At 41.2% G+C, this 12,909-nt stretch overlaps 1 protein-coding gene across 1 annotated transcript in view; it reads left to right on the top strand.

Moving 5' to 3' along the window:
- Positions 1 to 12,687, top strand: part of NOX3 (NADPH oxidase 3) — a 59,515-nt gene extending 46,828 nt beyond the window's left edge. Inside the window, exons 12-13 of the mRNA XM_039234124.1 lie at positions 2,496 to 2,620; positions 12,561 to 12,687. Of these exons, the coding sequence (XP_039090055.1) occupies positions 2,496 to 2,620; positions 12,561 to 12,687 (252 nt within the window). The remainder of the gene's footprint in view (positions 1 to 2,495; positions 2,621 to 12,560) is intronic.
- The last annotated feature ends 222 nt before the right edge of the window (positions 12,688 to 12,909 follow it).

Below are 12,909 nucleotides of genomic sequence, written 5' to 3' on the forward strand. Positions count from 1 at the left end.
TGATTGGTAGTTCGACAGGATCACTAACATAAGTAGAAAAGTGCCCTTCTTTCTATTAAATAATGCCCAACCTTCTTAGCAGGTGCTTTAAGGCCCTTCCTGACCTGATGGCAAAGAACTTGTTCCATTCCATTCTCACCATGCTTCTCTGGGCTCCTCCAGCACAGGAGCCACCGGAACAATGGCTTGTATTTGCATGCCTGTGGGTCTTCCCTCTTTGTTCCCGCTCCCTGACAATCACTTAACGTCTTCTGTCCTCCCCACTGCCTACTGCAATGCATGGTTCTTTAAAGCTCCATTCCCTATATAGCCATCCCCAGTTTTCTTAGTCAAAATTACTGGGGGCTTCAGCAGGGAAATTTGTTTACTTCTCAGGAGCCCTTTGTTTCTGTCTCTAGTTTAAAAAAAAAAAAAGGATCAGTGGTCTGACTTATGTCATTGTAGTTGTACACTTGAGCTTGCCCTTCCTTTGATGACTAGCTCCTCACAAAGCATAGACCTTCTCTATTTCTTTTTGTGCCACTCACTCATTCCTGCTTATAGGAATCGTTCAACAATTGTATGGGGAAGTAAATTGAAGTCACAAAATATTTGACAATTCATTTTTAGCTAAGGCGATCAATCTGGAGGGCCAGAAAAAATTCTACATAAAAATATGCTTGGAGAGTTCAAGTTCCAAGACTCTTGGAGAGTTCAAGTTCCAAGACTCTACCCAAGCAGGAAGATGAGGTCATGGGAGAGAAAGTTTGGAGTCATCTTTATAGGGTCGGCTAATTGGGAGCATGAAAATGAAAGTTCTTTGGAGAGAAGTGCCCCAAAAGTGACTACGGACTGGGAAGGCAGCTCTATTGTGAGACAGGATAATGTCCTAGGAAAAAAAATGTAACATTTCATCCTTGAATGAAGAGTCGGAGAGAAGTAGAAGAAATAGGATTATACAATGCATATAAAATCAAGGAGAAGCAATGTTCAGCCCTGTGGTTGGCCGAGAAGCCAAGGAGGGCAGCTCTGAGTTGGTCACTAGATTTGGCACTTGGTCAAGGGTAAATTGGCTGCCTCTGCCTTTTTACCTGCTCACAGCTGAAACCAACTAACTGCATGGCATCAGTCAATCCTACTGTTAAGCAAGAGGGCCGTGGGGATGCAATACCACACTCTCATCTGGAGGCTGATACTACTCCCTCTGACCTTGAGTTCCAGTTCTGATAAGAGGGCTTCTTTGAGTTCTCAAAGCTCAATCCCCAACTACACCTCAGTTCTCATTCCTGAGCTCTTCTCTCATACTTCATGCTTCACTCTTCGTCTTAATAAACCTGCCCGAGAAGAGGATCCCACCATCCTCTCATTATTGCTCCCTCTCCTGGAGTCGCTATTCGCAAACTCGATTCCAATAGGAATCTGGACACCTGGAGTCAGGCTTGCCTAATGGCAACTTCCTGCAGCCCGGGTTTCTGCGCTTCTACCATTGTCGGCCATCACCTACTTGCTCATTGGGGCACCTCCATTGTTTTCTGCTCACCCATCCTATCTCTGGCTGCTTTCCTGGCCTGATGAGACCAGCCTGGGAGGGCAAGTATGCAGCAGAAACCTGGGGTAAGAGTTGAGCCTAGCACTTGTGAGCCAAACTAGTCAGGAGGAGAACAAGTCAGGGGATATGAGCAAATGGAGTGCCAAAGAGTGAACTACATGAACTCAGGAGCTGTAGGGGGGTCTAAGGGATAAGCATGGAGGACATAAATCCCAGAAGGTAAGAAGGAAAGTAGCTACCAGGATTCAGCAACTTAAAAAAATCATCAGTAGACAGTGCTATGCCCCAGGCTCTTAATTATCAACCGCTACTTACCTGATGGTTGGGTGCATCTGTCTAATTTGAAGATAAACAGTTGGGCACAGAGCTCCAACCATGGATGGCTATGCTTGGCCATCGTGGTCCATCTGCCAGACTCAGCATCCTCCAAGCATTGAACCTGGACAGTACACTTCAAACTGTTTCAACCCAGTCGGTGGATCTTATTGTAAGATCTAGCTTCTTCCTAGACATTTCCCATTCATTTTAATCTGGCAGTGCCCTTCTCAAATCCCTGAGGTTTAATATTAAGTGAAAGAAGACAGGGGTAGAGATTAATTTTTCAGAAGTTTGGAAGAAAAAAAGGAAGTACCTTAATGTTTACTTTCCTTTACCCATATTTACTGTATCACTCTCAGCCCTCAGCCTTGCAAAGAAAAATCTTTCCAGGCTCACATTATTACACATCAACCATGGCAAAGGCCCTGTGTTTCAGTAGTGCCCGAGGCAGAATACAAAGATAAATGAGATGTGATGCCTATCCCAAAATGCAAAAGCAGTGATTTCTGATAATAACGATAAGCATTTCCAGCCCATGAAGAAGTTTTTTGAGTATTAAATCTGCAAATGAACATAATTGCCTGATCTTTAGTAGCACATTTCCATTTTTTTGGGTAAGTTTCACCTGATAGCACAATTTTTCTTTTAGGCTGTTCACATAGCTTTACATTGGGATGCAAATATTGATGTGATCACAGGGTTAAAGCAGAAAACGTTCTATGGAAGACCTGACTGGAACCATGAGTTCCGGCAGATGGCCTACACCCACCCCAGGTAAGGTGCTCTCTTTCCTCTGCCTGTGGGAGCCTCACGGGAGGTTGCTGCTCAAGCAGAAAAGTCTAGGGCACAAGCTACTTCATGTGCAGTAGTGGGCACCTTGGGCACCTTGTTTAGAAATAAAACCTAGACCTGAGAAATGGTGGTCGTGGGATTTCCTAGGAACCATGGACCTCTGTGTGACTAGCTTACAACATTTGAACATTAGCAGTGGAGCTGAATTTTTTCCCACTTAAACTCAATTAAAGATGACATTTCTTAAACTACCTATGTCTTGAGGAAATGTTCAGTGAACACAGTTGATCTCAACTTACCCAACTGGAGAATTCACATATGTCCAACTGTAAACTGTACCTAACATGTTTAGCAAGACAGACAAAAAATGTTATAAGACCAAGCAGAGATTTAATATGGCAGTTAAAGACCCAGGATTTGGAGCCTGAGTACTTGGGTGTAGATCCTGACTCTGCCATTATCACCAGCTTACCTTGGACAGGTTATTTATCCTACCACTGACTTAGTCTCCTCTGTAAATTGCAACTACTAACAGTGCTTACCTCTCAGGCTTCTGTGTGGGTTAAGTGTGTGAATACATATAAAACACCTAAAGGAATGAATTCAGTAATATTAGCAGCTATTATCATCATCATCATTATATCACTTATTACTGTATCATTAACATTATATAATAAACTTCAATATAGAGAAGGAAGAGCATTTGCTCTGGGACCATAAGACAGGAGTGAAGGCTGTGTTTTCTGATTCTAGAAGTTACTGGCTCTGTGACCTTAGTGAAATATAGATGATACCATGAGGTCACAGTGTTTTTTTCATAATTTAAAAAATACATAGCTTGGTAAAATGCCAAGCACTAATGCAAATATTTATCATTGTTATTCTATGTCCCCTAACTTGGTTTTTGCTCTGAATCCCCATCATCTATGGCTCTTGAAAGTCAGTATGTCTTATGACTGTCTTTGTTTAAAGAGTAGTTTCCATATTTGAAGAAAGGCCAAGGAAGTGAGGGAGTATGCCATGTAGATAACTGGAAAGGAGCAGAACAGCATGTGCTAAGACCCTGAAGCACCAGACACTGTTCCCAGCATGATCCATGAGGCTAGTAAGGGTGAACACAGTGGGTAAGAGGAAGAATAGCAGAAGGCATATAGGAGAGGTAACTGGGGGACTTTTGCAGACCATTGTAAGGCTTTGGATTTTATTCTGAGAAGAGAAGTCACTTAAAGGTTTGAACAGAAGAGTGACATGATCTGTCTTATGTTTAATGAGATCACTTCTGGCTGTTGTGAGAGAATAGATTATAAGTGCCCTCGGGCAGAAGTGGAGAGTCCAGGGAGGGGGTAAACAGTGGTAGTGGTTTGGATTAGGACAGAGCAGGTGCTGAGTGGTGGTTGGATGCTGGTATTTTGTGAAGGTAGAGCTGACATGGCTTGTTGATGGATTAGATGAGAGACTGGCATGACCCAAGCTAGAATGGGAGTTACCCTTACTCATTCGGGGATGGCTAAGAAAAGCAACTTTGCAGGTAAAGAGTATCAAGAGCTCCATTTTTTGACATGTTAATTTGAGATCCCTATTATACATCCAAGTGGAGACCTCAAGTAAGCAGGTGAATATGAGTCAGGCGTCAGAGTTCAGGCTGGAGATACACAGATGTGATGTCAGATGTGAACTGTGTTAGAACCATGAAACTAGACGAGATGGACAAAGAAGCAAATTCAGACAGACAAGAGTTCAAAGAACCACCATATTTGGAGGAAAGGACAATATATTCTTTGTTTGCAGGTCACAGAGTATAATATAAATTACTCATAGCTATCAGATTAATCATGTTATTTACATCTTCTACATCCTGACCTTTCTTCTGTCCACTTTATCAATATTGAACCATGAAGAGTAAATTAAAATCTACTAGGGTCTTTCTGACTAACTCCCTGTTTCCATCTCTCCTCTCCCTGCAGTGGTGGTCTTCTCTCCTCAGGGTCATTGCTTTACAAAACCTTCTATAATTCCCTAGCATGTTTTCTGCTCTTTGGAATGCTCTTCTGGTGAATATTATTCATCTTTTGGTCAATTTGGTTGCTCTTCCTTACATTTTTCTTATACTCTCTTTGTGCCAGCACTATTCCATTTTCTTTTTTTATTAATTGTCACTGAATGTGTGAAACTTCCCCCAGACCAGCTGTTTGAAGGAGGTATGGTAAGGAGGGGTGTGTGGAAGGAGTTACCAAGTCCAAGGTTCATAACCCATCCAATTCAAGCTTTGTGAGACCCCCAGCCAATGCTCCGTACCCTGTGCCATGGCAGCCTGCCCAAGAAACCCCAGGCCCAAGCCAAGAGCATTCACTGCAGAGGCTCTGTACTCCATGCCTGCCTGCATCCACCTAGGAAGGAGTCCATTGGAGGTGGTGGGAACCATTTCCTGACCTTGAATCATCCTGAGAGTAAAAGATTTCCAATAAGAGGGGCCAGAAAAGTTTAACCTTTAACTTGGTTGAGGGAGAAAGGGAGAAGACCAGCTGTGCAATCACTCCCACCCTCAGGTTTAGCCTCAGGTGACCTGTAAGAGCTAGACAAGCTCACAGCAAGTGGTCTTGGAACTCTCCAGGCCCCAGTCCTGAAGCCCACCAGCTCCACTTTACTCCTTGCCTTGACTCTTGCTAACACTAGGCCTACAGTCCTGACCAGTGCCCCATCCTCTCTCTAGATGTGGTGCTTTGAACCTCCCAGCTTCCGGAGCCTCAGAATCTGATTCCCTTGAGCTGCCTGCTCAATGTTCAGTTCCAGCTCCTAGACCTCTGGCCTCCTCTGAGGCCTGAGAGTCACTACTCTTCATCTCACACGCATTGAGTATTTGTCCAGAGGAAGAGATCGGATCATTTTATCTGTGGGTTTCTTTTTTTTTTTTTTTTTTTTTAGTTATAGGTATAAAACTAACAAAATGTTACAAGAGCATATGTTACAATCATGACCAGATTTTTTTGTTGGTATCTTCTCCTTTTGGAGACAAACATCTATTCATTTGATAAATGTTCTACACTTCGTTTTCAATTATAGGATGAATGTTACCATTTGCAGGCTTTTGACACAAACACATACATCTCTGTTTTGAGTTCTTGGAGATAAGGCCACTCCTTGCTATGATTGCCCCTTATTGACGTGTTACATTGCATTTCTTTATTTTTGTTTTACCTGAAGTTTGCGGCCCAGTGGGGAAGGTCTTTCAAACCAAACCATTTAATTAGCTCCCTTCCCTCAGAAAGGTGTGAGCCAGAAACAGCACCAGGAGACCAAGAGCAGAGCTAAATTTGCACAAACTCTGCCCAAACAATTATGGTGAGTCGTGCTGAAAAGTGAGTCTGTCCAAGTTTCAGAGAATGAGGAGGAGAAAACAATTTGAAAGCAGGAGAAACATGTAGTTGGTACTTCTCTTGTTGCCATTGTGAGGAGAGTGCTTGTTCCTTTTCAGAAGCTTTAATCAAAGTTTAGTATGTAAATGTACTTAAAACCCAATTGAACTTTTCAGCACATTAGCTATGTAAACTCTTCCTGATGGATGACTTCATCTCCCCCAGAGTAAAAGAGGCCACCTAAGGGTGTCACTGAATCAAGCCTCTACAGCATACTTCCTAGCCCCCAATTTTAAAAATAGGGTATTTGTAACAGCCTTGGGCACTAGACCACAACTTGTTACATAGCTCCAACTATCAATGCAATTAATATTAGACCCATGTAGGCAAAGACCACTGATCATTTTTTCCCTGGAATGCCAGATCCTGGTTACAAGTCACCGGTAAAGAGCGTAGCCCTTCCAAAAGACTTTTAAAATGACCTCCTTAAAATAATTTTGCTTTCTGCTGTGTAAAAGAAGATTTATGTTTAATGAAGCTTTTAATGAAGAAATCTCAGAAAGGGAATGCCAATAAAATCTAATTTTTAAACAAGAAAATCTAATTTTGAGAAGTATTTCAATATCCTGGCCTTTGTCCAGATATAAATGAAACACACAATCCAATTATTGTTCCACACAAAGGACAAAGTAACATTAATTTTCTTCAAGATGGTTATTAAAGAGATAAACAGTATGTTTTTCATTGATTATGTCAAGGATATGTTTGTTCCCAAGCCTACTTGGCTACTCTTACAAGACAGGTCTTTCCTGTCATTAGCTCATATCTTTTGGCAAAGATGGGTCAGAAAGAATTGGTGGATTTGTTAGTGGCCTCAGAAAAGGTTCTTTGTTCTTGAGGGCCTTTGAAGTAGGCTCTCAACCATTTCTATTCATCAGCACGAAGCCAAGGATTCTTAGGGCTTACTCTTTTAAAAACATTTACCTGCTCACTCAAAGCTGGAGTTCATTCTTGTTCTAAGAAGAAGGAGTTAAATCAAAAGAATAAAGAGAAGAGGGGCAAAAATATTTTTTTACAGAACATGAAAAACAGCACCGAAAATAAAGCTTGAAGGGAAGCAGATCAAAGAGAATAGTGCAAGCTCCAAAGGAACCAGAAAATTGCAAAAATAACAGTAATAGAGAAACAAATTGATGGGCATCAAAATGAATACAAATAAGGAAGAGGGAGGAAAAAATTAAAAAAACATCAAAGACCAAAAGTAGAAAATGGAAAAGTGCATTCTATTGTTTTTATTTGCAATGAATTTTTGTAATTTTATCAGAACACAAGCATAGTTTTAAAAGAAGAGCAACAACTAGTAAGTGGGTATATAGAAAGGAAGCCTTTGACTGACATGGCCAAAGTCACAGGCATGTGATGCTTGCCATCCACTGCTTAAGCTGGGCAAGCACAGAAAAGTACTTCAACCACAAACCAATGAAAACCATTCTACCAACTAAAATATGGTTGGTAAATAAATACATGCATTGATAGTCATGTCTTAGTCATCTCTAGAAATGTGTATTGTTCACAAAAATGGAAGCTGTATTTCACTTTTTGTAAGCATTCTCAATATGTTCCCAAGCTTTAACAAATATTCAGAAAATCAGGGAACCGTTTCCAAGAAGGTACAGAGAATGAAAATAAATATACCTTTGCCATATCTAGCTACTTTCTTTGATAAACACACATTGTGCACATACCAAACCGTCTGGGTTTCTGGATCACTTTTTTTTTTAATTAATTGAGTAAAATGATTTTCCACTGGACTCCACTCATCGCTCTTCCATTTCACATTGTATTTATCATTTGTCACTTTTGGCTTATCTGGAGATAACTTCACCATGCCATGGAAATGTAAAACTTTATGTAATTAATTACCATAAAAACTTTGGAGATTTGGCCATTTCTTCATAACTTGAGTGGAAGTGTCTCCCGTATCTCGAAGGAATAAAGAGTAAAAGAACACTACCATTGGTTAGAACTGTTCAATCCAACCCAACGATAAAGAAAGGTGCCGACTTACCATATGATTGGGAGATTCTAATCCATATTGCACAAATGTATTTTAGACCACCCATTGTTTTCAGAAATGTAAAAATACCTTTAGACTAAATTGAGTAAATGTGTCCATCTGGAACCCCATTTGCTTGTGTGCACACTCTCCAGTCCTCATTTGTACATGCATATGTGCAAAATGTTTTTAAATGATATTTTTAAGAAATTAACATTCTGACTATAGCATACAGGGCCCTCTATCTAATAGGATATTCATTATATGACTAAAATGTTCAGAGTACCCAAAGAAAGAGGCTTAAGTGGAAATCCCAAACATGATAAATCATAGCTTTATGAGAAAAGTAAAGCCACCATTAACTTATGACTGGGATGTTGTTAGCATATTTCAGCAGTACCTTCCCACCCAAGGACATCTAGCTATAGTCAAGGGAAGATTCAATGGAAATTACGTGCTTTACTCTATTTGTGGTAGTGAAGATTAGGGAGGTGAGTGAGCACAAGTGGATTTGTCATTATTCTGCAAAGTGCCTTTGATGACATTACCTAGAAAATCATTAGACGTGACAAATATATTAGGATATTTCTGGATGAATATTTTAGTGTTTTATCAGGAGGGGTTGGCAGAAAAAATGGCTCCACCATTCCCTGGCATCCAATGCCACAATATCACTACTTTTATTTCTCTCTTATTTCATTTTCTATTTGACCATGACCATCCTCAAGGGCAGCAACTTAATCTGTGCTCCACAGAGCTGAGCACAGTAGCCAGCATCTGCAAGAGAAGGAACAAAGAGAAGGGTGTGGAAGCTGGGACCAAATTCCAAGCTCTTTCCAAAGAAAATGGAGTTGGTGGGAATAGCAAGTCACTTCTCAGCAGTGAGCAACCGCTGTTAGGGACCTTTGTAACTCCTAATGAACCACTGAGTAATTAGGATGCAGAGAAAAGTAACAGAGGAGGCTGCTACAAATCAACCGGGAGATGGGTTTTTAAAAATGCTGGCCAACACAATTATCATCTGTGGTTGTGAAAACAAGGTGTTGTACAAAATATAATTATACAATGAATCATTTGGAGGAATTTCTAATGAAAAACACTCACTGGAAAAGCTTAACCAGAAGTCGTGTCCATTGTCTGATACCAAGTTTGTAGCCCTCCTTGTCTCCTTTCTAAGCCTCCATAAATCCACGGGAAGCTTCTGTTTATCGATTTTATTTGCAGAATGCACTCAGGGTATAAAGTAATTTGATTTCTTTTAAAATGGGGTTTAGGGTCTGCCCCTACAGGGTTATAACTTACCAAGCATAAAAGCCAACACATAAAAACAAACATACAATTTAAAGAGAGAAGGGCTCAAGGCAGCAGAACCTGGGAATCCAGCAAGATGGTGGGATTACTCCCGGGCACACCCACTCTCCCATTTATCTGCTGAGCAGAAATCTCCTGGTGGGTGACATTTTGGATGCCTTTCATGCATGGCGTTCCTGAACTGTTTTTGAAAAATGCATCAACCCCGCAGAAAAGAGCACAATAGTTATTTAGCAAATAAGAGGGGGACAGAAGGATTTTCTTTACAGTTTATCAGAACTAAAAATAGTACTGCTAATGTTAACCATCTTTGCAGCTCATGTAAAATTTGTCCTTTTCTCATCAAAGTCAGCAGCCCAGACTGATCGATGCCGTTAATGTTGTCCTGGACCCAACCCCTCATTCACTGGCAAGTTCTGCAGCTCGCAGGCTGTAAACTGGAGAATAATGTCTTGTGTTTTTATACTTCTTTTGCGGAGAAACTCCTTTATTTTTCTAATTCTAAGCAATCGTGGGTAATTAAACTTTATAGAAGAATTTTTCTTTACCAACCCCATTAAGGTTCTGTTGCACTTGTCCGTTGTCTCATAAAAGTAAAAAAAAAAAATGCTGCCACATCTGTGCCTCAACCACTTTGTGAGGCTTCTCAGCTCTGATTCACACAGTGTGCATTCATGACCAGAAATCTCCATCCCTGAAACCACAAATGCCGAGGAGGGTAAGCACAGCACATGAAAGACGGTCATGTGTGGGGACAGTAATGCACAGAGCATTAGCAAAGGACTGGCTTCTCTGCCTCAGCAGAAGGTAGATAATGAGTGGCCTTTGTGAGACTTTTTGGTGACTGCATAACCATGACAGTTACATGAATACAGAAGAGTGTGTACTTAGCTGTGCAGAGTAATAGCCACAACTTCAAAAGAGGCAGGATTGCTGTGAGCTGCTGGGGACACCAGTGGTACACCTGCCCAAGAGCAATCAGAAGCCTTTGAAATGGAGTCTTAAAGGCAGAGCATCAAAGGGTAGCCTCAGGATCTGCAAACAGCCACTGTGGCTGCAAACGAAAGGGCACCGTTAGCCTGTTGGGAATGGGCCAGTGGGCAATCTCTTCGGTGACGCCTACACGAATGGAAAAATATCACCACCATAACAGAGTCTTTGAACTTAGATGCAAGGATACCTCTGGGCATCAGACACAAAGCCAAGCTGCGACTCCTTGCTGGAAAGGGTTTTGCCTGACCCATCTATCATTCAAAATGTTTCACTCCAGAATTCAAACAACCCAGTGCTGGAGTGCTGATCCAGGAAGACTGTTAATCATCGTTGGGTCAACGGTCCACATCACAACTTCTGTTCAGCTCCACTGACATCCATGATGATGACAGCGATAGTGTAAGCTGTTACTGAAGCTCACTATGCACCAAGCACGGGATGGAAGGCTGTACCTGCCATGTCTTGTCTACTCTCCTCTGAGGTTCTAGGAGCTAGGTAATTATAATGCACCCCATTTCATAAATAAGGACCAGGGTCTTTGAGGAGATAATGTGCCCAACGCTTCTCAGCAATGAATGGTGGAACAAACAGCATTCTTAACCACTGCCTTAAATTTTCATAAACACTGTAAAGTTGCTTCATTAAGTCATAAACTCATATTTCTCAGTGAAAACTATTTTATAAAAAGACGCTTCCTTAAATTTAGCCATGGGAATAATGCCTTCAAAAATGCTACTTAGATATTTTCAAAATATTGTCATTTACAAATGAGTCCACTTGATAAGTTCCTTTGAAGCTAGAGTTTGAAATGTAATTGAACCATCAATTTCTACCGTAGTTATTATGGTCCTGGAACACATAATTAAAATGTGGATTGGACACATGGCAGAAAACAATGATGGTATATAAGCTAAGAAGAAGGAGCCTATAGAGGAGCTTCCCAACAAAAGGCAGCCATGAAGAAGAGGTGTTCAATGGGCTGGTCCTAGAGTCCCAGGAATTTCTCCAGGATGATGTTTCTCCAAGTGTGGCTCACAGAAACACGTGCTTCAGTATTAACCTGGGGCCTTGCTCAAAATGCATTCCTTGGATTCAAGCCTGGGAATCTGTGTTTTAACAATCTGCCTAGGTGATTTCATGCAAAGTATGAGAACTTTTGCTTTAGACTAGAGTCACTAATTCAACTTGGGCCAGAGATGGGGAAAATGCTATAAGGAATAGAACATTGCAAGACAAGGGAAAACATTGTCCATAAGTCCCTGTAGAGGCTGGCTGCACCTGACTTTCAAAGACAACCTGAATCCTTGCTCCATTGGATTCTTTATCTATAAGCAGAGCTGGCAGCCATGGTCCCAAGGGATGTGAGCAGCCCTGGAACAGTCATTATATGCATAATACCTCTTCAACAGTTTTCTGAAATGCCATGACTAGAGAGGACAGCTTTTGGGTGACTCCATTTTCAGCAATGTCTTCTTCCTTTCCAATTCTTTTTTATTTATTTATTTTTTTGGCCTTCTTTGAGAACCAAAGGCATTCCAACATAAGAAATAAACTAAGTTGCTATCACTTTAGTATAAGTCTCATTATCTATAAAAAGGCAGAGTTGAACAAGATATTCATAATAACTAACACTTCTAAAACCTTTTTGAATGCATTATCTCATTCTGTTCTTAAGAAAACATATAATGTATTCATTAGTTTCTTTGTTTTACGTGCACAGAGACTGAAATCCAGGGTCTTGCTAAAGACCATGCAGATAATAATCACCAGAGCTCAATACTCAACAAATGTATATTTCCTACTATATGCCAAGCACTATTCCAGGCTCTGGGATGACAGTGATGAGTAATGCAGAGCGGGCCCCTCACATTCTAGCCACTGATCCAGGAGGATGTCAATCAGGGTCACCTGACCAGAAATCCACGTGATAGCACCTCTGTTATTGATGCCCTCTCCCCAGTCATCAGGGCCCTGCTAGTCTAAGCCTGTTGGCTCCACCTGCCTGTGTGACTCAGGGTCTTACAAGACTCTAGGAACCTGTGGGAGAGCGTGGTACTGAGAGTGGGAAAGAGATCTAAGAAAAAGAAAGTGAGCAGAGAAAACTAAAGTCACAACCCCAACCACTTCACTAATTGTGTAACTCCGTCTTGGTTTCTGGCGAGCCTTGGCCCTGCATAACACGTTCTTTCCTTGTCTCGCCCCACTGTAGCAGCAACATTGGCGTGTTCTTTTGTGGACCCAAAGCTCTCTCGAAGACGCTTCAAAAGATGTGCCGCTTGTATTCTTCAGCCGACCCCAGGGGGGTCCATTTTTATTACAATAAAGAAAGCTTCTAGACTTCAGAGAAAAAATTCCATGTACTATATAAGGGGCTACAATCATATAGGTCAGCAGTCAGGAAATGTATAGGGCCTGTATAGGGCCATAGAGTAATTATTTTAGGTTCTACACACCATATGATCTCAGTAACAACTACCCTGCTCTGCACCAAATGCCACCAAAATAACCACAAACAATACATCAAGGTACGACATGCTGTGTTCCAATAAAACTTTATT

Source organism: Hyaena hyaena, unplaced genomic scaffold (genome assembly GCF_003009895.1).
Source record: "Hyaena hyaena isolate Hyena2069 unplaced genomic scaffold, ASM300989v1 scaffold_81, whole genome shotgun sequence".
Lineage (NCBI taxonomy): Eukaryota > Metazoa > Chordata > Mammalia > Carnivora > Hyaenidae > Hyaena > Hyaena hyaena.